At 36.0% G+C, this 26374-nt stretch overlaps 2 protein-coding genes across 2 annotated transcripts in view; both read right to left on the reverse strand.

Moving 5' to 3' along the window:
* LOC150109372 (uncharacterized) overlaps nucleotides 1-20656 on the reverse strand; it is a 72739-nt gene extending 52083 nt beyond the window's left edge. Inside the window, exons 1-2 of the mRNA XM_090402229.1 lie at nucleotides 20423-20656; nucleotides 15245-15535 (exon numbers count right to left, since the gene is read on the reverse strand). Of these exons, the coding sequence (XP_090258355.1) occupies nucleotides 15245-15535; nucleotides 20423-20656 (525 nt within the window). The remainder of the gene's footprint in view (nucleotides 1-15244; nucleotides 15536-20422) is intronic.
* A 4004-nt stretch (nucleotides 20657-24660) lies between these two features.
* Nucleotides 24661-25473, reverse strand: LOC150109373 (uncharacterized). The gene has a single exon (XM_090402243.1). The coding sequence runs from the start codon at nucleotides 25471-25473 to the stop codon at nucleotides 24661-24663; it is 813 nt and encodes a 270-aa protein (XP_090258369.1).
* Nucleotides 25474-26374: the final 901 nt, after the last annotated feature.

Genomic DNA, 26374 nt, shown 5'->3' on the forward strand with positions numbered 1-26374 from the left:
GGGATTATGGTTGGAAAAATTGATGAGGTTCATGATCTCGTTATTGTAGATAGCAACTTGAAGTTCAAAGGTCTCACACAGAAAATATAAATGATAATTGGAGGACTTGCGATGCTGAAACGAGCATGGGTGTAAAGATAAGCATTGAAGCAAAAACAGAAATGTTTTTGATTCAATCGGATCATTTACAGGGGCACCAAAGGATAAAAAAGGATTTCGTATTTGATACCACCTCATCTGGACTACTGTACGCATATGTGTCTCGGATTGGAGGAAAGAAAGAAGCTGTGGAGATTGTACTAAGAAGCATTACAATAATGATGTTGGGATTAAGGAATATAGATTACGGGGAGGACAGATTGAGAGTCTGTGGACTGCAGACAGTAAATAGGAGAAAGAGATAGATGGTGTGATAAAGCCTATAAACTTCGGGAAAAGTGTTATAGGATACTGGTTGTTGAATTTTGAACCACATTCCATATAACAACCACATTCCATATAATGAAATTCCATTGAATTTCATTACATGGAATGTGGGGAGAGGATTGCTAGGTAACGATAGGATTGTTAGATCAGTGGTTCCCAACCTTTTTTCCACTTGGTATCCCTTTTGTACCCCTTGTTTTTAAAATGGCTGTTTTTAAATACTGACACTTTTGTTCAGTGCCTATCTTAATGTAAAATAGTTTACTTTACTTGTTTTTCCGCCATTACCGATTATTTTTCGTGTACCCCCTGAACGGCCCAGCACGTACTCCCGAGGTCGTAGATCAATAATATAAGTAGCGCTAATCTGTTCTATTTCAAAATCTCTCTTTTGAGCTCGTTATTTTTATTCATGCGGTATAATTTATGACGTTTTGTGGGCCGCTCTGGGATTACAAATCCTTGCTTACCCTTAAAAATTGATTTAATGTTTTCAGATGAATTTCATAAAATGCATAAACGCCTGTTAAATTCATTCATTTTATGAGAGTTTTTCTCGGACTCTGGCTGGATGGATTTTACTTAAAATTTGGTACATGGAATCCGTAAAATTTTCAGGTTACGTCAATTTTTGCTTCAATCGGATCATTTACAGGGGAACCAAAGGATAAAAAAGAGTTTCTTATTTTTATTTCATATTGCAATATTCATATTACAATAACTCCGCTTTTTTTTTTTTTTTTTGGAATGAATTTAACAAATTTAGGATAAATAAAAATGGACATATGAATTTGAGCACTTTATTCAGTTATGAATTGGCCATAATTCCGCAGTAGCTCTGTGGAATTTAATGAAATGTGGTATTTAGGATCAAGAGACTGTAATTTGTTGAATTGGTTCAATTTTGGTTTCAAATCGAATCATTTTTTTATGATGAAATTAGAGAAAACAAAATTATACATGTAGAGTACATAAGTCAAAGACGGGTTGGATTTAATAAAAACTTCTCATAATTTCACTTGCGCTCGTCCGATTTTTACAAACTACTACCTCATGGTGTATTTTAAATAGGGATAACTTTGTCACAAATATAATAGTTTTCGCAAAAACAACGACAATCGAAAATTCAACTCTAATTAAAATATGCGCTGGATATGATAAAGTAATGTTCACTGTATAGTGAAGATTACTTTATCATATTATTACTAAATAAAAATACAATATTTATACTTTAAATTTAATTTTGTAACAGCTGCTCTCAAAGAGGTTGTGACAAAACGATTGTCGTTCGCATGTTCTGGGTTATATTGATCGATATAAATATTGGGTAATGAGTTATAAACTCAAGATCGCATTGATCATACGAAGTACCAGTTGGTCTCCCAGGTGACAGTACTGATTGATGATTTTTTTACCTTGTCTTCATCTATCCTGTGCTCCTTTCTAAAAGGTGATACAAAAACATCTGAAGGTCATTTATGGCGACAACGCCTGTGAACGTAAGGAACGGCCCAGGATTCCTAACGGGTCTTTCACATAGCAGACACTATTTCGAAGGATATTTTTAATATATATTATTTTAAGTAGCTTTGTTCGATCAAGGTCATATGATAAGCGATAGGGAATGAGGCTTGTCTGGAATCTGAGTCTCTCTTCATTGAGCCCCTGCAGTTCTTTTATTTCAGTGAGTCACAACTTATCTGCTGCAGATTCTCGTTCAGAATTTTTTTTCCGACAAAGTTTCATCGTAGAGTTATGATTTCTATTTGGAATAAATCTATTTTATTCGTTGCTTCAGCAATCATGAACCATACAGAACATATTTTTATGCACGTTTTAAGGTGGACAGCTCGCGTTGGGCACTTTTTTCTTATTCCTGTTTTCTAAGAAACATGAAGACTTTCAGGGACTTTGATCTATCTACCACATTTCTTCCAAAAACTATAAGAACATGAACAACTACTAGTCGACATACATTTACTGTCCGGCTACAAAACTACTGAACCAATTTCTGATTTTCTGATTTTGTTCCATCAATTGTTGTTCGGAACAGAAATGAATGGAATGCTGTCTTTCTCAAAGACTACTTCTAGCTGTTCGAGGAGATCTTCAGCAGATTTCTATTGTTCTATTAACCTTTTGTTTGCAAACAAAAAAGTTGCGAATTCTATAGGATTGGTGTCCTATAGAATTCGCAACTTTTTTGTGTGTCTTCAACCCACGAAAGGTTGTAAATATACATATATTTTAAAATGTATATTAAAATGAATAGTATCTTCGCTCTGTAACTAATTGGTCGTAGGTTCCAACCCCATCATGGAAATGAATGTTTGTGGATGCCTTTAGGTGGCAAATGATTTTAGTTTCCTGGTCACAGCTTTACTCTGTTTATTGAGGACCTGAAGTGGCTTGGTCATTAGAGTAATGGTTTGGATTACCCACTCCATAGCTCACCCGAAAGGTCTTCCAACTTTTATTAGGATTATTTTTATGTGGTCTTTCTAATTAAAAAATTCTATCAAAAATTTTTATCATCCTCTTTAAATTATAAAGAACCTTTATAAAATTCGAATAGCATAAATTACTTAGCATTTTTATTTAAATAAAATCTGGCGTTTCGTTTAATTTTTCAATGGATAGTAAGAGAGTCTTTCTTTACGTAGTTAAAGAATAACTACCGCAGTACTGCCCTTCGATTGAAAAATTCGGGTTCTGTTTGGGGCACATTATAAAGGATATTCCAGTGAAGGTAAGATGAATTTTGCTTATACAACAGTTGGAAAATTTTATGTATAAAGCACGTGATTTCGCGTGTTGGGGACGAATTCGTACATCGCCTTATTTCTTTCTATGTTTTTCATGCTCTGACTTTATAGCCCATAGTCTTACTTACTTCAACCATAATAACACCCAACCTAATCCGACTCTTTTGTAAAACACTACGTGCATGTAACATAAATACAATTGATTAGTTTCGCTGTCTAAAATGGCGTTGGTAATTAATGGACTACCCATAGTCTTGTTACAGCGCCTACAGCCAGATTTGTATTGTTAAGGGAATATTTATGTCTACTGTCCGACCACAGATACGAGAGCCTCAGCTGGCAATATGCCAAGAAGAGTCAATTCATGTTGAAGGGGAGAAAGAAATAAGGCAATGTATGAATCCGTCACCAACACCGAAATCACGTGCTTTATACGTAAAATTTTCCAATTGTTGTACATGCAAAATTTACCGCTTTAAAAATTTGAATTTTCACAAAAGAAAAGCTAATTTTCCGACGAATAATAATAAACACTCATCCCACGAAACGCATTGATTGCCCTATTATCGGGATGGATTCGCCTTCTTCTGCCATGCGCAGAAGTGTCGAGGGGCTCACATCTGTGAGTCGCACAGTACAAAGAAGTAAAATAGCTTCCAAATCGCTATAAACTATACATCGGATTTTTTTTTTTTTTTTTTTTTGTATTTTTTATCGGGTGATGATTTCGAAATAAATTTTGTGTCGTGGTTTTATTTTTCAGTATGTTTATAGTGAAGGATTATTCGGTACAATTTCTTGTCAAAAACTAAATAAATAAATAGAAAGAAAAAGAAAAGGAAAGTTTCATTGCGTAGGAATACGGTTGAAGATGATAATGATCAATGGAGATAATTTAGCTATTATCTGTTTTTAATTTAGCATTTGCACGGATATATCTTGCGTACTGTAGTAAGACCCAATGACTTCACTCAACGGGACATTAATTAATTGTCATTAATTTTAACTCGCAGAAACGACCAGATCACACGCGATCCAAGGATAGACAGACAGACACACAGAGAGAGAACTAAAATGTCCCATTTTAATTGACAATTTAAATCAGCTTTGAAACATTTCTTAACAGATCGTAATGTAAAGAGTTCGTCTTTTTTTCTGATTATTTTTTTCCAAAGAAAAAAAAAAATCAGGAGGCTTGCAATTCCTTCCTTCTTTCACCATTCGCGATATGCACCTGTAATGAAGAAATTAATTGCCTGTTTTCGAAAGTGGATCAAGGTTTTGCACCTCCTTATTTTATAGATCTGACCTATAAACCTTGCGTTCTACATAGATGGAGCCGACCCTTAGGAAAATAAACCGCAAACCCATTAGTTCATCGGCTACTTTCTTCGCATTTTCTGCTCTTACGAGAATAGAGTGTAATCGATACACAAAACAGTGCACCCATCAATACTTAAAGTGCATCCACCAGCTGCCTCCTTAGATGCAATCAATATCTAAAACTTCGCTTTTTTTTCCCTTTTTTCTTTTGTTTGTTTTTCTTTCTTTCTCTTTTATTACTTCCGTCTCTGTGACTTAAACATGTGTACGGTTCGTGACAAAGATTACATCAATGTTTATGCAGTGGCATATCGTGGCCTTTCTTTCCTACCCACCTGACTGCATCGTTAGGAAACATCCTGGAGAGAAATATTACACTGAGACATCGGTTTTTCTGATCTCTTTAAGTTATTCAAAGCTAAGCCGAACGTTGGCTCATGTATAACGAATTAAATTCATTATCATGTCTTCTTCATCCATAAGGATATGCTTATATCCATATGGGATGGACCATGAAATAATCGTAAGTTTAAACACCAACACTTTTTGGATATTTTTATATCGGTATTTATTTTATTTATTGATTTGTTCCTTTTATTTAAACACCAACACCTTTTGGACATTTTTATATCGGTATTTATTTTATTTATTGATTTTCCTTTTATTTTATTATTATTTTTATTTTTTACTTAATTACTGCATATTTATTTTTTATTATTTTTATTATATATTATATTTTTACATAATTATTGCATATTTATTATTTATTATTATATATTATATTTTTTATATAATTACTGCATATTTATTATTTATATTATATTATATTTTTAATATAGTCCTTATAAGGACTGGCTTAAAGGGGCGAAGCAAGAATGCTTTTCATCTTCCCCGTTATCTGTAGAGGACAGTGCAGGGATAAGGTGTTATTGAGCTATTAAAGCTCTGATCATGGCAGGAGGGTAACAGCAATAGCCAAGCCTCAGTTAGAACTTCATTGGCTACAGCATTGCCATCCATTACCCTCCAAGGGTATTGGATTGAATGAATCAATCAATCACCGCATCTCACGGTCGATTGATCCTTTTAGTTCCATACCCATATTTTTAATATTATATTATATATTAATTAATAATTAATATATATAATATTAAATATATATATATTAAATATATATTAATTAATAATTAATATATATATAATATTAAATATATATATATTAAATATATATTAATTAATATAATATTAAATAAATATATATATATTAAATATATATTAATTAATAATTAATATATATATAATATTAAATATATATATATTAAATATATATTAATTAATATAATATTAAATAAATATATATATATTAAATATATATTAATTAATAATTAATATATATATAATATTAAATATATATTAATTAATAATTAATATATATATAATATTAAATATATATATATTAAATATATATATATTTTTTTTTTTTAAATTTCAAATATTTTTCTTATATGATTATTTTTATGGTGTGAATAGACATTCCCTTCCATTTAGGGAATTTTGCTGTAAATCCACTTCGGTTATGTTAAGTTACTTGATCTAATTATTAAACAAACTAGTTTTTATAGTCCTAAATTCCAGATACGTTATGTAAAGGAGGAACGCCGTTACGTATGTCCTATAATGTGTAACAACAGGGTCAAGAAGGTTAGAGGGATTCATTACTGATGCAAGAAGCTGATTCTCCCCCCCCCGCCTTCACATAACCTTGCCCTTAATACTTTTACCTTTGATGACGCAATCCTTTCATCAATAAGGTAAAATGTAATATCTGTTTAAATAATATATAATAAAGTACACTTTTTGGTAACGAAGCACCATTTGAGTTATTTTCGTGTTTCCTTAGAAGCACTTGTCTTCAATAAAGAATCTGTGATTACTTCCCTCCTCCCCCTAGAAATACGGAACACGCCAGAATCTTGCTTTCAGTCGACGACCTATATTTTTAAATAGCTCGATGTTATTAGTTCATTTTTAGCCGCCAGCTAGAAAAAGAACTTTCTTTTTACCCACAAGAGAACGACTACAAGCGTTGTCATGACAACAGCACGAACAACAGAGTTAAATATGTTTTTCTCTGGAGAAAAGTATTCGGTAGGAAATTATTGTAAATAATACTTGTATTGGAAGTTGGAGATGATTTGTTATTGGTCGTAAAATTCGCTATCCTTGCTGTATTCCTATGCTGCTATTGGCACGAAAAGTTTGTAAGTTTTCTTACTAAATTATATTACAAACTAAGTTTGATAGCATAAGTTGCAATAGCAAAATTGCAATGAAAAAAAAAAAAGCAGAATATTTACAACAATGAGCTGAGCCAAGTTAGAATTCCAACAATAGAATAGAAGCCAAAAGATTCGTACAATGAAACCAAAATGAAATTCTAATATTGAGGTTGCAAATCATAATTATCAACAGTTAGAATAATTTTAACAATGAGACAGTCAGAATAAAATAATAATAATTCTTCCAAAAGGAAGACGCGCATTAGCAGTGAGTAGAACTTTTAGTTTGAATCACTTATATTCGTGTAGTTAATGGGCATGTCGAGCCAAGGTAAGCATTGAATTCAATTCCCGGCGGAGATAATTTTGTCACGGCATGGCGCTATTGAAAATTTCTTCATCTGCTGAGAGTGTTGACAATTGTGGCTCGTTACACTGTAAAAGAGGCCTCACGTAAAGGTTAAATGCATCATTATCTTTTTTTTTTTTTTTTCCGAGAGTGACCTTGTGGCCTCGCGAAGAGTGTAAACAATAGAATTGACGTGTAGAAGTGTTCACAAAGCAGATTACGTCTTTAACATTAAGAACATACCATATGTCACTTTTCTCCTTCCAGTAGAATGTTTTTTAATATTTTTTTAAAATACTTTTGACTATAGATTATATATATTCTTTAAAGGTGGTTAATTATTATTATTATCCATAGAGGCCCATAGACTGATCGTAGGAGCCGAATACCTACGCCATCTACACCACCTATTACAAACCGCTATACAGTATTGATGTTTATTGATTTTGTGTGTTCTCTAGCCGATTTTGCCTGCTACGCAAAACGAAAAATCAACCATCTCCGAATAAGCTCGTCGAATTAGTTAAAATATTCTTTTGAACTGCAGAGGATTACTCACGAAATCCAAAGAAATTATTTTATCTTAATTTTTGTCAAAATTTTCGCAGTAAAATATGTGAGCGCAGTGACGCTCACATATTTTACTGCATTATTATGGGGGGGGGGGGGGAGTTGAGTAGACAATTTGAGAACACACACTACGCATCGCATACAACCTCTGACTGAGCATCTGTAATGATCGCTAATTCATAAGTAGTATAGAAATAGAAGACACGACACAATATAAATTTAAAAAAAAAGAATTTTAATTAGGAAAAGATTTTTGGAAATTTTTCTAGTGTTTTTTTTTTCCTTTTTCTTTGGGGGGGGGGTGCAAAGACCCCTGGGTGCGCCTCTGTGTGAGCGTATTTTTCAGGTGATTATAAATAGACTGAATGAGAGAAAACTGATGAAAGTTAACCCTCCTCGCATTTTTAAATAGTAAATAATATTTACTAAAATAAAGAGCCAAAAGGTGATTAAATCATCACTTCCGTGATGCAAAATTATATAAATTAAGTGGATATTAAGTCCAACATTGTTTCAAAGCCGAATACAGAAACTATAAAAGTTCCGTGCCAAATATAGTAACCAGAAACCATAAACGTTTCGGCGAAGTTTGACCAGAGAGCTTCAACGGGAATACACTCGCTGCCATGCTACGAGTTGCCCCAGCCAAACGATAGGAAGCATGCTCGCTTATAAGCGTCAGGCTTTGAAATAATGTTGGATTTAATATCCACTTAATTGATATATTTTTGCATCGCCGAAGTGAAGCCTTTTAGTTCTTTATTTTAGTTAAATACTTTAGTGAATAGGTTACGCACCGACCGAGAGTTCGCTTACGGAAAATACACCTCTCCCACGCTTCGAGTTCCTTAGTACTGAGACTTTTTGTTCTCTTAGTAGGTTTCTTCCGGAATTTTGCTCCCGCTGGGGTGGGGGTGGGGGATTTCGGGAAGATTTTCCTGAGAGAGCATTTTAAGCCTCCGGGTGTTTTCTGGCGTGGCCCGTGAGGGGCTTTGTCAGTGGATGCTTTTCTCTGGAATATGGTCGGTTCTGTTCAGTGGTGGGGTGAGCCTGTCATTGAGTGGAACCAACTCTAAGTTGGACGATCTTTCGGTCACTCGTAGGAGTGGTCCGGGGGTTCGGCTAATTTTTAGAGAGACCTTTACTTAAAAAGTGTTTCTGACGAAAACCAGTGAGAGTGAAACAGCTTCAGGCTAGTGAAACCTTATCAAACAAACAATATGAGGCGAATATACGCTTACTAGCGATCGTGCTTCCTATCGGTTGGCTGGGAGAACTCGTAGTATGACGGCGAGTGTATTTTCAGTTGAAGCTCTCTCTCTCTCGCTCTGGTCCTTATAGTCCTTATAAGGACTGGCTTAAAGGGGCGAAGCAAGAATGCTTTTCATCATCCCCGTTGTCTGTAGAGGACAGTGTAGGGATAAGGTGTTATTGTGTTATTAAAGCTCTGATCATGGCAAGAGGGTAGCAGCAATAGCCGAGCCTCAGTTAGAACTTCATTGGCTACAGCATTACCACTTCGCCGAAACTTTTATAGTTTGGGTATTCGGCTTTGAAATAATGTTGGATTTAATATCCACTTAATTTATATAGTAAATAATATTTACCTGACTGTTATCATTGTAGCAATAATATGTAAATTTCAAGTCTGTTTTATTATTATTTTATTTATTTTTAATAGGATGTAAAATTACCAATTCTGATTTTATCCAATGTTACTTCCTTGTAAAACTAATTAAATTGCTTTTGCTAATTTATATGTGATGCTAAAAATAACCGAAAAGTAATAAAATAAACTATGTAACAATAATAATACATTGAATTTAATTAATAAAAATATCATAGATTTAATATTTCTCTAGTAAAATTAAAATGTATGAATGCACCACTTTATTTTTTGTATTTTAAAAATTAAATAATTGTAGAGATTGCCGATTATTGTTATTAAGTGGCAGTAGCATATTCATATTTTGTACTAAAATGCAAATGGTGGCTCGCGTATTAGTGACGCGTTTTGATCAGTGCGATAGTTTTGAATGATATTTATAGAGGTAAGCGTTCTTCATTTTCTGAAATTTCATATGCTATTGCTTTGCGCATTTAACTAATCGCTCGATATTGCTGGCAATCCTTTTCATCTGCAATATCCGCTACAAAATTTCTGCTGGCAGGTCTCAAGACCTGCGGGATTTCTAATTGCGATCATAAGCAATTCCCCAATCACCACCTGCTAGATATAACAACGAATAAAGCAGACATGGATAATATTACTGATCTACTAAACAAAGAGCAAGCACTAAAACTGTTTAAATTATTGCTTAAAAAATTTGATACGGAATGGCCAGGTTTCCTAAACCTGTACACACAACCAGAAGAATCCGAAGATATAGAGGACGAAGTAGAAGAGATCAACGACACGACCATCTCCCTACCCGAGAGCCACAATCAGACAGTCTTCACAGAAGAACAAACGAATAAAAGAAGAAGAATCTAGGATGATCATATAGAAAACGAAACACCCTCACAAACAGTGCCGGAAAAAAGGGAAAGGTCCCCCGGTAATTCTCCGTGAAAAGGAAAAATGGACCACAGTTGCAAGAAACCTGAGAGAACATCAAATTGGATACTTCTGACACAGAAACACCAACGAAGGTGTAAAAATTCAACCAACAACAGTCACAGACTACAGAGGGACAACAAAAATGATGGACAACAACAAACTGCAGCACCACACCTTCGCACTAAGCAGCGAAAGAAATCTAAAGGTTGTACTGCGAGGTGTCACCGAAGGCATTACCTCCGAGGAGATCGCCGCAGACCTTACCCTGCAGGGCCTAACACCAATCAAAGTCAGCCGGATGTACACATCCGATAAACAACCGATGCCATTAGTATTGGTCGAGATCCAGAACACTAAAAGACGAATTTATGACATAACTGCGGTCTGTGGACTTAAGATAACAACAGAACCACTCAGGAAAAGGACATCAGCAGGGCAATGCCATCGTTGCCAAAAGTTCGGCCATGCCCAAAGACTCTGTAAAGCCGAGTTCAGATGCCTGAAGTGTGGCGAGAAACATCAAACCATTACATGCACAAAACCAAGAACCACACCAGCCAACTGTGGAGGTCCCCACCCAGCAAACTACAAAGGATGCAGCCACCATCCCAGAAATCACGGAACTACAAGACCCGTCCAACCTCCCCCAATTTGGACCACTCAAAGCATTTCTGCTGCACAGTCATCAAACCAACAAAACCCTATCCATAAAAGTCAGGAAAGGGTCAACCTTCCACCAAGACCTATGCAGAAGCAGCCCGCCCAAAGGACACAATACAAAGCAATCAAATAGGCTCCAATATTATAGCAATACTGACTGCCTCGCTAGCCACTATGCTGCAGGAATTCAGCAGAACAAACCCAACTCCATCCTCCACAAAGAGATTCCTGCAAGGAACCCATTCCATACTCACAGCACTGAATTATGAATAAAACAAAGATAAAACCCAACTCGCTTCTAATTACAGCCTGGAATGCCAATTGCCTCACCAACAAGACACTAGAACTACAGGAATTCGCACAAAGACACAACCCGGACATAATGCTGATCAACGAGACCCACCTAAGACCTGCCAACAACCCCAAAGTGAGAGGATACACAATATACCGTACGGATAGACTCAGCACCAGAGGGGAGGCACTGCCATCTACATCAAACCATACCTCCATCACAATGCCATATCCAACCCACAGACTACAAACCTGGAAACTACAGGAATACAAGTCCACACAAACAATGCTGGGGCCTCAAGATATTTGCTGCCTACAACTCACCAAGCAACCCTCTACAGACAACAGACCTGGATGCAGTCCTCGGCACCACAGACCCCACCATCATAGTAGGTGACTTGAACGCCAAACACACAGCATGGTTCAGCACCACCAACAACAGAAGTGGACGCATACTACACAACTACTCAACACTTAACTCAGTTGTGGTAGCAGGACCCACTGAGCACACCCATTACAGCCCTCATGGCAGATCAGATGTACTTGACATAGCTATCCTTAGAAATATCAGTTATCAATACAAACTAGAGACGATCAGTGAACTCTCATCTGACCACAACCCAATCCTGATCAAACTTGGCACGCAAGACCAACTGGCCCACCAGCACACCTTCATATCATGGGATAGGCTAGCTAAAATCCTACCAAAATACATTGGTCCTGTAACCATCATACACAAAAAAGAAGAAATAGATGAAGCAGTAAGCAATCTAACAAGCCAAATTAAAAAAGCACTAGAAGCAGTCACCAAAACCACAACCAACTGCCCAACCAGTCGGCTCCCAGAAAACATCATGGATCTCATCAGAACAAAAAACAAAGCCAGGAAAAGATACCACAACACAAGAGCCCCACAGGACAAGAAAATACTGAACAAGTTGAACAATCAAGTCAGAAAAGCACTTCAAATCCACAGGAATCAGGATTGGGACAATAAACTATCATCACTCAACCCAGAAGATCACTCAATATGGAAATTTCTGAAGATTCTGCGCACCAAACACAACCCCCCCTACCGCCGATGCAAACTGCTCATGGAATGGCGCACACTGATAAAGAAAAAGCAGAAGCAATAGCAGAAAACCTAGAAAAAAAAATGCAGCCCATCATATGACAATATAAACATCACCCACATATATACAGTCCACCAGCAGGTCAAGCGTACCTTAAGACAGTCCGAAGACAAATCAGCCAGCATCACCCCTACTACTCCAGTTGAAATAACCAACATCATAAAACATCTAAACAACAAAAAAGCTCCAGGTCCAAATGGAATTACTAACAGAATCATCAAATTACTTCCTAGAAAGACTATTATGCATCTGGTTAACATAACCAATGCAATATTGAGGATACAACACTTCCCCTCTGCATGGAAAACAGCAGACATCATACCAATAAAAAAGCCAGGAAACAATCCGCAACTCCCGCAAAGCTACCGTCCAATAAGCCTGCTTTCCAACCTGGGAAAGATTGCTGAAAAAATTATCCTTTCAAGACTACAAGAAAAATCAGACCAATTAGGAATAATTCCACACGAACAATTTGGCTTCCGCTGTATGCACAGCACAGTGCAACAAATACACCGACTAGTAGAGCATATCACTCAAGGATACAACTGGAACCTTCACACAGCTGCAGTTTTTCTGGATATTGCCAAGGCCTTTGATAAGGTTTGGCATCAAGGATTACTCTACAAACTCATTCAGGTCAACATTCCAATAAACCTTACCCGTCTAATAAAATCATACCTCACTGACAGATCCATGCAGATAAAAATAAATGGCACCATCTCAACTAGGCGCCAAATCCTGGCAGGAGTACCACAGGGATCTCTATTGGCTCCTTTACTTTTCACAATCTACGTGGCTGATATTCCTCAGAAGCTGAGGACTACCATCACAGCCCTATATGCTGACGACACAGCCATAATGACAAGATCTCTCCGCCCACACCTGGCGATCAGTCGTCTCCAGGATACCATCACAAAGCTAGAGAAATGGTTCTCCGACTGGAGGATACAAGTAAACCCCGTCAAAAGCTCAGCTATACTATTCACCAGACGCAAAGCCTTCATCCAAGATGATATTCATCTCCTCGGCAAAAAAAGATACCATGGCAGACAGAAACCAAATACCTTGGAGTACAGCTAGACAAAAAGCTAAATTTCAACAGCCATATCAAGCTCATAGGCGCAAAGACATCCAGAACCATAGCCCAACTCCATCCCCTGATCAACCGCAACAGCAAATTGGATACACGCAACAAGTACGACCAGTAATCACTTATGCATCCACGGCATGGAGTCACACATCCAAATCTAACATCCGAAAACTACAGAAGATACAAAACAAATGCCTGCGGATGATCTTGGACGCCCCATGGTTCGTCAGAAACACGCAGATCCACAGAAAAACCGGAACCCCTGACATTCATTCTCTCTTTCATGACCATGCGGAAAAGTTCTTCAGCAAGGCACATTCTCATTCCAACCCACTAATCAGACAAGCTTCCAGTTATAGTGAACATGACTATCACAAACATAAAAACCCAAGGCAATCCTGCTTTCAGCAGAACAGAGCTAACTCCATAGTTCACAAAGTGCGAGCATAAGACTCACAACCTCCCCCTTCAAGCTTCTCCACACAGATAAAGGGGAAAATAAAAAGCATTTTATGCTTCACCCAGCAACATTGTTGTTGTTGTTGTTGATTATTGTTATTAGCACACAGTTTTACTGTTCATAGCTATAAACGTATAATATAAACGTATAATAAGTCTAGTTCTAATAAGCACCGTTAATTAGGAAAAGAATTTAACATACTTCGTGACTTTCTGTATCCAGTAAATAGTTAGGAAATAATGCTATTTTGATATTCTCTCAGATGCTTTGTCTAGCAGTGCTAAGTTATGCGATGATCAGCGAGTGCTATTCTATATTCTATATGAAGATTAAAATGTGCTATGTGGACACATATTCAATTTACAATAAACTATATTGTAGCACTTTTAAGACATGAACAAATACGACAAAAGCAGACAGACATACAGATCACACCCACCGTCACATCAGCTATTATTAGCTTCAATAATAAAAAAGCATGGAACATGAACTTGGTAAATAAAAATCCACAAATAAAGAGAAATGTGATCAGAACAAAACAGACACTGTCGTAATGACTTACACATAAATAACAAACGTACCAGTTTCGGCAAGGAAATAATTTGACAAGGAATAGGGTCAGATATGCTTCAAAATCAACAGGAATTAGCCTACTTTTGCTGTAAGCAAATACGAAAATAAGACTGTTGGCGAGAAATGTTATAATCATCAGTAAAATAAACAGAATGGGAAAGAAAATAAATAAGAATTCCAGATCACACACACACATACACACACACAGAGAGAGAGAGAGAGAGAAAGAGAGGTTTAAAACAATAAGTTGTAAAACGTGTTGGTAAAGACGGGAGCAAATCTCTCCGCAACAAACTGAACTATTTACGGGTGATTGCGGAACATTTTAAGCAAGATCACTTCTATAAAAGGTTATTTTGACAAAATACTAAACAGCTTTCACTTAAAAGGCAGTGGGCGTGTTTGTTTTAGAATTATTTCCCCCCACCCAACACCCTGTCCATTCCAGAGTTCTGTTGACCAACTGGTGTCTTGCAATCGCATTGACGTCTTAGACATAAAATATTCCCTCGAATAAACAACTGAGTTCAAAACATGTTGTGTGCATTTTCCTTAGTAGATCGAGACGCTCAAAAAAAAAAAAAAAAAAAGCGCGGGTCATGAGGGTTATCTAATTCTTCCTACATCCGGGAATGCAATAATCTTTCATGCTTTACCATTAGGCAATGGAATATAGTTCCCCTTACTCCGGAGATAGAACAGGAAATATTTTTCTACACGTGCCCTCTTCCCACACTTATCTTTTTATATAATAACACTGCTCACCTTTGTCCTGTGTAAGGGGTCATAGACGTCCTTGACCCGGCGTAAAATATCCTCCAGGCTTTCTAGAAGACGTTCAGATTCCGTATGAAATTTGTTGTACACTTGTTCGCTGCATATATTGTACTGCGGACATCCCGTCGAGGAGGATGAGGAAACAGTGGTTCTACAGTCCGAACGAAAGTTAAGTACATGATGCAAAAAGAGCACGCTGATCCGATGAATATCATCTTGTCTTAAAGGTGATGATGCACTTAGCGACAGGAGTTGGAGAACTTTGTTCGTCGTGAGGCACTAGAAAACAGAAAAAAAAAAAAAAAAACATTCAGTTAAAGCAAAACAAAACATTTTTTTTTTTTTTTTTTTTTTTTTTACAAATGATTCATTGTTCTATTTTAGGCGCGAGTTATACAAGTTCATTCTAGTGCGTGCACTTTTCTACTGACATAGACCAGCACGCGACAGTAGGACCAAAAAAAAAATAATAATAATAAATAATAATAATAATAAGTTCAACAAAGAAATTTAGCACGCGCGCAGCCAACAATGGATGACCGACAATTAAACTGAAACACGCGAGACAAGAAATGGACATTAAATGGATTAAATGAAAAGGGTAAAACTAAAAGAAATATACGTTATTTAGTTTTATATTAATTAAATGAATTTTATCTTATATTTCATCAAGGAATATTTCCAAAGAGTCGTTTCATAAGCTATTTTATTTTCTTATCAGTAACTAAAATATTGGATTTCTAAAGAGGTTTTATACGTCAACCGCCCTTGATTTCCGTAATATCGTCTCGTGAATAATTCAAGTTCAGAAAGGACCTTGGCATTCGAATTGGAAACTCGGCTTACAATCATCATCTGCAAGGTTAGTTACTGGCCGAGTTTCAATAAATAACTTAGTCGAAGTCTTTCGCATCCTTCATCACTACATTTCCGAGTACATACACGAACAATGTTTACACTACATGTCCCCCCCCCTATTTTCCTGTTCTTCCGCGATACCTTATGACGAAAGCAAAGTTACCGAAGGCCGCTTCTATGAATAATTTAACAAACAGACATACGCGAAGCAGATGCGTCTAGGATGTTAAAAACAGGATGTATTGTCAACATCGAACTTAGTGGGTACCGAAATTGCGCGAAGTAATTATGGTAAATTATGGTTTGCTTATACGAACATATAATGTTCGTATAAGCAAACTTTCTATAGAATTATTTAGTACCAGCATTTCAGATATGCTATAATGTGTAGAAATTCACCAAAGGACTTGTAGAATCAATCTGATTAATATAACAATGAATGGAAACGTGCAATGAGAACAATTAATGATTTCAGTTACGCATGGTCATTCTAAATCAGGGCTGTCCCAAGCACTGCCCGCGGGCCTCATGCGGCCCGCGGTGCGATTTTGTGTGGCCCGCCAGTGGGGTTTGATTTTCACGAGCGAAAAAAATAAAATAACAATTTAAATCGAATGCCCATTAGATATTTTAATTTTATCACTAATCGATAATCGCGATGTCGTTAATTTTATATGGTGTGTAAACCCACGTGTTTTTCAAATATTAGATGTGTCAAAGAAGCGTTCTTATACTGTTTTGTTCAAACGCGCATGCTCTGGCCGCTCACGGGGAACACGAGCGCGCGATTAGTGTTGTTCGTTTGTTCAGTTATCGAGGTTGTGTCGCTGCTGCTCACCAGATTACTAGATATGTATTATGATGCGGCCCTCGGGTAAATCTTTTTTTTTTTTTTTTAATGCAACCCTCGGATTACCAAAGGTTGGACAGCCCTGTTCTAAATGATCATTTTTCTTCGCAGAAACTCGCGTTTTTCATCCTGCAAAAATCATGCCGGTCAGAAGAACACGCAGTAACATACCATGATACTTTGGCTTCACATCCTTAGTTTGCTTCTGCCATAATTCCAACGGTAAGAATATGTAAATTATAATCTTTTTCCACCTTCGTGGCACTTGACCCTGAAACAAAGGAACAAACAAAAACTCTCTGCCAATCCCTTGATAGTGACATGGCACGTCCAGAAATCACGTCTACCCACTGAAGAGATCAACCGTGTTCTGATTCGTTTACGCATTTGTCAAGGCTAGACAGGCATCACAAGTATCCACGGCAACCTTGCAACTTTTGCTCACATCATTACAATCCTCAAGAACACGTACATAAAATAGTCCGAAATATCAGTAAAACTGCTATATTTTTAATGAGTATGAAAAAAGGTGGTAAACCATACCGCTGAATTCCATGGCTTAACTTTCATGAATTAAAAAAATAAAAAATAAAAAGAATTCTCCCACTCGAATTGCAGTTCCTTTCTAGATCTTTTATTCAAAAGTGCAGTATCAAAAATAGCATACCGCACGAGCCACGTATAATCTTTGCTCCACTCAAGGACTCACGAAGTCATGATTTTCATAAGGTTTCAGCTAACACATTTTTTCGCGTGCGTGTTAGATATCAATGTTAACTGAACACACTTGCCAGTATTATAATTTTAATTAGCTTGGCATTCAACTATTGTTTGCATATTAACTAATGTTTAAATGACTGGCAAGTTGCCAAAAACTTGCGTTACAACTATCAGATTCACTGATAATGTTAATACGAACAAGTGAAAGCTTTTGACGTGTCTTAAATATTACATGCGGAAATAGTTCGTTAAACCACAGCCATATTTTTTTTATTTGATCAAATTAATGAATTTAATTATTGAACAATTCTACGTACATGCCACGTTCTAGCCTTAAAAAAATTCATTATGAAACAGATGAGGAAATCTGTAGGATTTTACCCTATCTAATAGATAGTATACAGTATGAATACGTTTTGGCTGCCTTATAGAAGGGTCTTAACTTTAATTACAGACAATAGTCATACTTTTCTATTTTTAAACAAGTGTAGTCACATAACAAAACTTTAAACAATCGTTTCCGTCCTGCAATACAATCCTCGTTACATTTTAAATCCAGTTTTCAAATGACAATAATAAACTAATGCTAATAGTGATCGATCAAAGGAGACATGGGTGTGTTCCCCCAGGGTAAACTCGCTGTTATCACGACTGGCTGCACACATCAAGGCAGTTCAAAAATACCTCGATCTCCGTGTGTCTGTTATTTCCAATGTGTTTTGTCTCACCAGTCCTCCCGCCCTGTTACTGTCTAGTTGTCATGGTAACTGCACACTCCACTAACGATGAAAATCGCGGATTTCTTTCTAATTAATTGTCAGGGTTGAGTTTAATCTCGGTTGATTGTGCCTTCCACGTGTTGTGATATAGAGGGAGGTGGAGTTAAAGGGGTAGTGGGGGGGAGGAGAATCTTCCGGGAAGGTGTCCTAGTTAAATTTCTGGAGGTTGTTCACCTCCTCCACACGCTGTTTGGGTTGAATAGCTGATTATTCCCCTTGTAAAGTGCTGAAAACTATAAACCCGTGTAGAAGCAGTGTCTCGTAACGGATTTAATTGATGTACTGTACCTGTACATATTATTAGGAACATGACGACAGAAGAGGGCATTGCAATATTCTCTAATTACACACGCATTAAAATTCACTTGGCGATATCTAATTTAATCAGTTATGGTGGAGGCCTCAATTATGTACAAGAGTTAGGCAATTTTTAGGAACACCTGACCTACTTAAACATGTTACAATCTCTCTCTCATTCACTCTGATTATATATAGAAAAAGTTTCATTAGACTTGTGGATCGTCCTGACATGATCTCTCCTTGATTATATATATAGGAGTTGGATAATTTATTACTCGTAAGACATTAAGTCACGGTTGACATAAAATTTTTGCATTTCAGTTGAGTTTAGCATCCACAATTGTGAATACAAAAGAAATTTTTTCACGCACACACAAAAAAAGAAAAAAAAAAGAGGTCTACAGATTAGAATCCCCCAGCTCATCATCCTACTCTTCCCATTAATTTAAACCATGGTCGCATCACAAAAAAAAAAAAAAAAGGCCAAAGTGCTTTCTTTGTAAAGTTCGTAATAAAGTATTTCCTGAAAGACGTCTATATTAGCATTAATTAGACTTATAGAAACTTACAAGAAGATGATCCAGAACAAAGAAAATCGCACATGGATGTTGCTCTCCTCTAGGCGATATCCTGTGCGTAATCTGTAAGGACGTGAAGTTAAGGCACAGAGCCAATATTTGTTTATTATCAAGCCATCATCACTGTCATCATTCGAATGGTTTGAATTCGAGAGCACTTGGAGCACTTCCAAGAAGAAGTTTTGATATTTGTATCTTCAGTTGTGACATAACTTGAGTTTCTTCCATGTTTATGTCGTACTTGCATTTCAGAGCATGTTGTAATAGTCCATATTAGGTTAGTCATATCTTATGTAGTTCTTGTGTTTCTTCTTTCTAATCAAAGTACTTCGATCTGGTTATATAAAATATTGAACATCATACTGAAAGGAGCTTAGGGATATATATTATGAATATATACATTATGAATAAAGCTACATTCCCTTTGGTCAATTTGATTTTCAAACAAACAAACAAACAAACAAACAAAAAACTCCTAACCTAACCGAATCTAAATTACAATCATCTCCCTTGTAATATTTTTATATTTCGTACTTAATTATTTTCCATGAGGTTTCTGCAGCCATGGCCAATAGCGAAATGGGCATCGTGCAATATCTGAAATATTTCTTCAATGTGAAAGTATTTAATCCAGTTGCCATATGCATATTACAATACCCGTATATGATGTTTAGATGTTATGGGCCAAGTCACTTTGGTTTTTGACTCTTCCATTTTTAATATCATTGTCAAATACGCTGATTTTGTAAAAAAAATTGAGTGACCTGGGCAAAGTTCTCTTCACGTCTCCCGATAAAAAGAAATCCGAAGAATCTCATTCTTCCCTATCCACTCCTTCTCCCTCAGCCACTTCTAATATTGTCAAAAAGGTATCATTATTATCACTTTGCCCGATCAGATGATAATGGTATTCATATTGACCCGTCAATGTGATAAATTATGATAAACGTGAAATTTATTACAGTGCCCGATTTTGTTTGTCATTATTGATAATGCCCTGTCATTATAAAAAATGCCCGTATTAATCATTTAGTGCATAACATGTATACGTTTTTAATAAATGAACAAAACGGTGACTTACCTGTACGCATTCCATGTGGGTGAGTCCCTGCTGAACGCACAGAAGTCGATTTACGAAAGTGTTCACCAATAGTTCGAGGTGGGGTCGAACCGAAAATTCAAGGTCACCATATTCACGATTTTCAAGGAATACGGGCAAAATGTCCTCGAGTTTGGGTTCGGTAAGGGCGGCGAAGGTAGGTGGCATACAAACGCAGGAGAGGCACATTAACGGGAACAAAGTAGAGGACGCCATGCGTCGAGCCCACCTGTTCGTTAACACCCCTGGAGTCATTCTTCGTTAACTTTTCCAAGACTTCATGCAAACTTTTATCGTAGTGTGTGTGACTGCCGGTCTCTAGATCTGCAAAGAAACTAGGCAAGTAGGTCTGTCGCCATGCGTTCTCTACGAAGGAGTGTTTGGCGTGCAGGAGCCGCGCACTTTCAAATTACTTACACCTTCTGACAAGCTTCGTTTTAGTGACGTTTCTCTCGACGTCACTGCAAGTACTCAAAGAGCATGCGTGATATCCACAGTTGAGTGGTTTTATGATCTATACAACTTAGCTGGTTACCATGACAATGGGATCGTGCTGTGCAAGGTAACAAAGGAGCGGCTATTTTCTATATTGGATTTCTCTTCTTTATCTTTTTTTTTTTATTTTTTTTTTATGCAATGTGTGTAAGCAATGATGAATCCGAACCACTCTTCTACTTTACATGAAAAATTTGAAGAAAGTGTGAAATTTAAATTAGGAGATCCTTTAAAAATATGCCAATGACTAAACTCTATCAATATCTAGAGATAATGGATCGATTTTGCTGAGTAGCCCCCCCTCTCTCTCTCTCTCTCTCTCTCTCACCGTATATTTATAGAAGAGCAGTGGCGTAGCTAGAGTTGTTGCCGCCCGGGGCAGTTCCTGAGTTTGCCGCCCCTCTCCGTACACACCAAAATACTACAAAAAGTCAAAACGACGTATAGGGAAATAAATTAAAACACTATGTTTATTTTTGAAGTAAAACTTTAATTCCAACATTCTAAAATGATATTTTTCTTGCTTTTCTGTTAGCAAAATCCTCGATGAAATTGGCGAAGTCTATTTCATAGTAATGTAGGTAATTCTTAATCGATTTTATTTAGAAAAACTCCTCTCACAACTGGCAACACTTACAGCAATTATGAGGAAAATTCGCAGTATTATTTCAATATTTGGAAATGATTTCTTGAGACTGTATTTTAGGATTAACTGCAAAAGTTCAAAAAGGTTCAAAGTGCCGCCCGGGGGGGCCTCCCCCCCCCCCAGCTACGCCACTGCAGAAGAGATCTTAGATTTTTTTTGTTTGTTTATTTTTTTATCGGGAACTGTTCAAATGATTTAATGATACATATCTATTGGAGGAACCGGTTGATGATTTTTTTTCCCATATAAATTTCATTCTAACAGCCGATGCATTGACTCATCTACTTGCATATGCTTCAACAGTTTACACACAAGTTCTAAGGCCTAAGTACTGTTGCTATGGCAACTGTCTCTAGGGTTTAACAAACAGATAAAATGAAACTAGCCTATACAAGTAAAATAGACGAACCTTCAAAAATCAATCTTAATTTTTTAATATAACTAAATTAATTAAATTATAGAACAAACAATGAAGTGCTTGGTTTTTGACCTGGGAAAATACTACAAATTTCCGTTTTATTAATTTTTTTTTTAATGTTTCATAAATAAAATATGAATCTATCCTATAAGCAACTCGGTTTTTCTAAATTATTCTTCTATAAGATTTCTACCAAAGCAAAACGCTACGATACGTTTTGTTTTGGTCGAAATCTTATCAATTAGAATTTTATTCTAAAGCCAGTACTGTGTATTATGTCATCAGGACGTCTTTAAAATTTGTACTTTTTTTTTCTTTAATATTAAATCACTGAAAACCTATAAAATCTTTGAGTTAGAACGCAGTACAAAGAGCGGAATGCGTACCAGATACCTACTTGTATTGTTGTTTCATGAGGCGTTTAAGGGTCCACGTGCGTACGGTCTCCACGGAGTTACGTTTTCTTATATTACAGCGTCGTCATCAAAAACCGCTTCTTTTTTTTCCCTTCCGGCTGTACGCACGTGAGTCGAGGCGATTGTTCAGTGCGTGACCTGGCCCCGACCACATCATCGAAGTCCTCGTTGTCACAGGCGATGCCAAATAGAGTGGAAGAGTGACCATTAAAAATGGTAGCGTGTAGCCTTTCGGCCCCAGGCGGAGAGACCTCGAGGAAATGTTCAAAGAAGTCGACCGTTTTTATTATTAGAAGTTGATCTCTTACGAATCACAAAAAAAAAAAAAAAAAAGAAGAAGAAGAAGAAGGGGAATATCAAGTATATCATGTTTGATGAGGACAACGAACAGGGAGGATCTTTCTTAGAAGTATTTTTATTCGGGGAGGGGAGAAAAAAACATTTATTATTGGAAGTATTATAATTAAAGTGCATACATCGATGAGCTGAAATAATCTTCTTGGTGTGATATCACGTAAAGAACTTGGCATCTGAAACGACTAAAAATGATCTTTTGGCGTGATTGTTACATTTTTCTTAAAAAAAAAAAAATCCTCTAGCGCCATATTTATTTCCCCAAAGAAAATATAACCGTTTAAATCCATAACTAACTTTAGAAATCGACAGGCAGCCGAAAGATCATGAGTTCATGGCTACTCATGATTTTCAAGACATCAGCCAGAGCATGGCAAACAAACTACCGCCATCTCGTGTTCTAAACTCTAACTGGTATCGTGGTCTCAATGTAATGTGAGTTCCACGGTCGATTTCTTTTTTGTTGTGAGCTAACACTCGATTTTCATATTAAATAAAAACACTCACCTGAGCCAAAGATCGACTAACTCGAGAATCAGCTGAAAAAAAAAAAATAATAATAAATAAATAAAAATAGAAAGCGTTCTTCTAGTCGGTGACTGGAATCAATTTTTCTTTTTATTATTTGGGATTATAATCGAAGTAATTATTAGATCAGCGTACGTCTGTAAATTATTACGGGAAAAACCTTCCACCTTCTACACATATTGGCCACTGAATTAGAAATTTATTTAATATCGTGTTGGGCCTCCAGGCATGCGCGACTGCCAATACCGATCCTCTTCAAATACCTGCGCATAGTTCAGAGATATGAGTCGCGAACAGCCTTCATTAAATGTTTCGGACAATTCCTGCACACAGAAAGTTCTCTTTGTCCGTACAAGCCTTCTCAGAAGACGGTGATCTCCTTCCCGATAGACTATTTTAAGACCACAGTTACTCCTCTTAGATACTCAAGGTGGGTTATTTTTCCACTGATTAAACACCAGGAATATCTCGCGTTTTGAAAAATCACTCAACTATGCTGTTTACAAAAATCGTGGTTTAAGCCAGAAGCACCAACAATAAGTCCTTTACCGAATTCGTTCTAGAACACGTGGTGACGCACGTGACCAAGTGTTTTGCATATACGCTGCGTAAGTAACGTTTCTGTGCATCTGCATAAGAGTTTCTAATTCAGTGGCCGGTATGTGCATAAGATCGGCTAACACACCCTCAGATGAAAAGCAGCGATAAAGGTTCATCGGGCCTAGCTTGGATTCGATACCAGCTCAGCAGAGCCGGGCTTACAGGTATTTTCACCTGAGGAAGGAGGATAAATTTTCGCCCTTATGTATATAGTTTTTTATTTCTAATAAGTATTAAATAAAAATAAATAAATAAATGATTTGGGGAAGAAAATAAATTTATTGATTATTAAATAAAAAAAGTCACAGAACGCAGTAATAGTAGAATAGTAGTAGGAACATAAAATTACACATATTAAAAATAAAATCACTCCAACCTTAACAAAAGAAAAACAAACTAAGTGTTACACATGAGATGAATTAGAATATTACAAATTTTTCAATAATTCAATTTACTAATAGAGACAAAATGATATTAATAATACTTATATAAATAAATGCCCAATATAAAATATTTTTTTAAAGTTTTACTTTTCTTGCTTTTAGTGAAGCCAATTCATCAATTATTTTATCAAAATTAATTTGTTTTGTAAATTCCTGTTCGATAAAATTGCCATATTTGACAATTTTTTCTTAGCAAATAACGATCTTAAATATATTTTGATAATTTTTAGTTTACTGAAGCCTCTTTCACAAGAAGCTACAGTAACAGGTAGTGTAAGGACTATTCTCAATGCAACTTCTAAATTTGGATAGGACTGAACTCAACTATATCCATGAATCGTTTTTAAAAGATTTAAACTTGTAGCTGCTTTAAGGTCTGGAATTAACGTCATTGCCTGATTTTTGAAACTGATTATTTCTGATAATAATTCTACAGAATTTATATCGTTTCGATATTTAAAGGATAAATCACATGCTGCTTTTTTTAAATTTTCTGTATCCATCGACTTTAATTTTTCACCTCTTAAAAATTCGAAGTCAGACGAAATCTCATATAGTTTTTCATATCTCCATCTAAGTTCTGTTATTAAAATATCTATTACTCCTTTCATTTCTACTGTAAATAAATATTTATCATTATAAGGAACTGATTGCTGAGATTGATCATCTAATTTAATAATTTGGCTTCGTTTGTTTTCAAAATCTGTAGACAATTCCATTTCTGAAGCCAAATATTCACTCTTAGAAAAAATATTTTTCCATAGGGTGTCTCTCATTTGCTGCAAGGAGTTAGATAATCTTTCTATTAAACGTGAAGCTTTAATTATAGTTATCGTTTTTGATTGCAAAGCTTTGTTTATTTTATCAATTTCTTGCAATATTAAATTCCATGTAGATAACGTACATAAGAATTTAAAATTTATTTGTTTCGATATACTTTTAATTTCAGGGCATTGCAATGATTGCTCATTTTTCAAATCAATTAATATCTTATACACGTGGGGTATTTGTTGGTGCAATTCCTTGATGGCATTTGCTCTTGAGACCCATCGTGTGTCTGTATGACCCTTTAAAGTTGTTTTTAATACAGACATTAGTTTATCCCATCTAGTCGTCGAATTCACATCCGTCATGTTCGCCCAATTGTCATATCCTTGACCTCTAACGTTTAGAATATCAAGTCCATCTTTTTTCTAATTTGTTGACAATTTCATAGGCTAAACCGCTACCAGTTTTTTCTTTTATCGCTATAAAATCTACAAAGCTTTCTTCAATCGTAATAGAATCGTTCCTAATAACTACATATTCGAATCATTTGGCACATTTGTTCGTGATGCGATACATCAGGTGTACAGTCAAACATCAAGGAAAAGTATTTCGATTCTTTAATTCTAGAAAGAATTTCAGTTCGAACATGGTTCCCTAAGAGTAAAAGAAATTTGTCTTGAATCTTATTAGATAAGTATGAAACAGACCCCTTCTTATAATTAGCAACATGTTCTGCGATGGTCATATTGTATCGGCTTATTAATTCAATCAAGTTTAGAAAAATTCCTGCATTCGGATTACCAATAATTTCTTGCGTACCTCTAAGAGGTAAATTATTCTTTGCACAAAATAAAATGACATCCAACACAACACGTAAAATATTTCTCCATCTTTCCTTTTCTGCCTGTATTGCTTTTTTGCAACAAATCGTCTATAAAACCACCAGTTTTAAGTTTCTTTTCAAAGCATTTCCAATGGAGATACGCGTCGCGATGAAGTACAGAATTTTCCTGATCGGAAATTCGATTTAGATTTTTACAATCTTTAAATCCTCGGCTTTGATTGCAGATGACAGAATCCGTTTTACTTCCTTTACCAAAATGGATACATGGAAAGCAAAATATCGACATAGATATTTTTGAAAAAATGAGCCAGTTACGATGGACTCGCTCTCCATTGGAACATTTTTAAAAAAACCATTCCTTTGAAAATCTCCTGCCATCCTCTGAGGCGCATTCCCTAAAATCTGCGTCTTCTCCTTGTTCT

This window comes from Typopeltis vanoorti, chromosome 2, assembly GCF_054136105.1.
Source record: "Typopeltis vanoorti isolate ZY-2024b chromosome 2, IOZ_Tvanoo_1.0, whole genome shotgun sequence".
Lineage (NCBI taxonomy): Eukaryota > Metazoa > Arthropoda > Arachnida > Uropygi > Thelyphonidae > Typopeltis > Typopeltis vanoorti.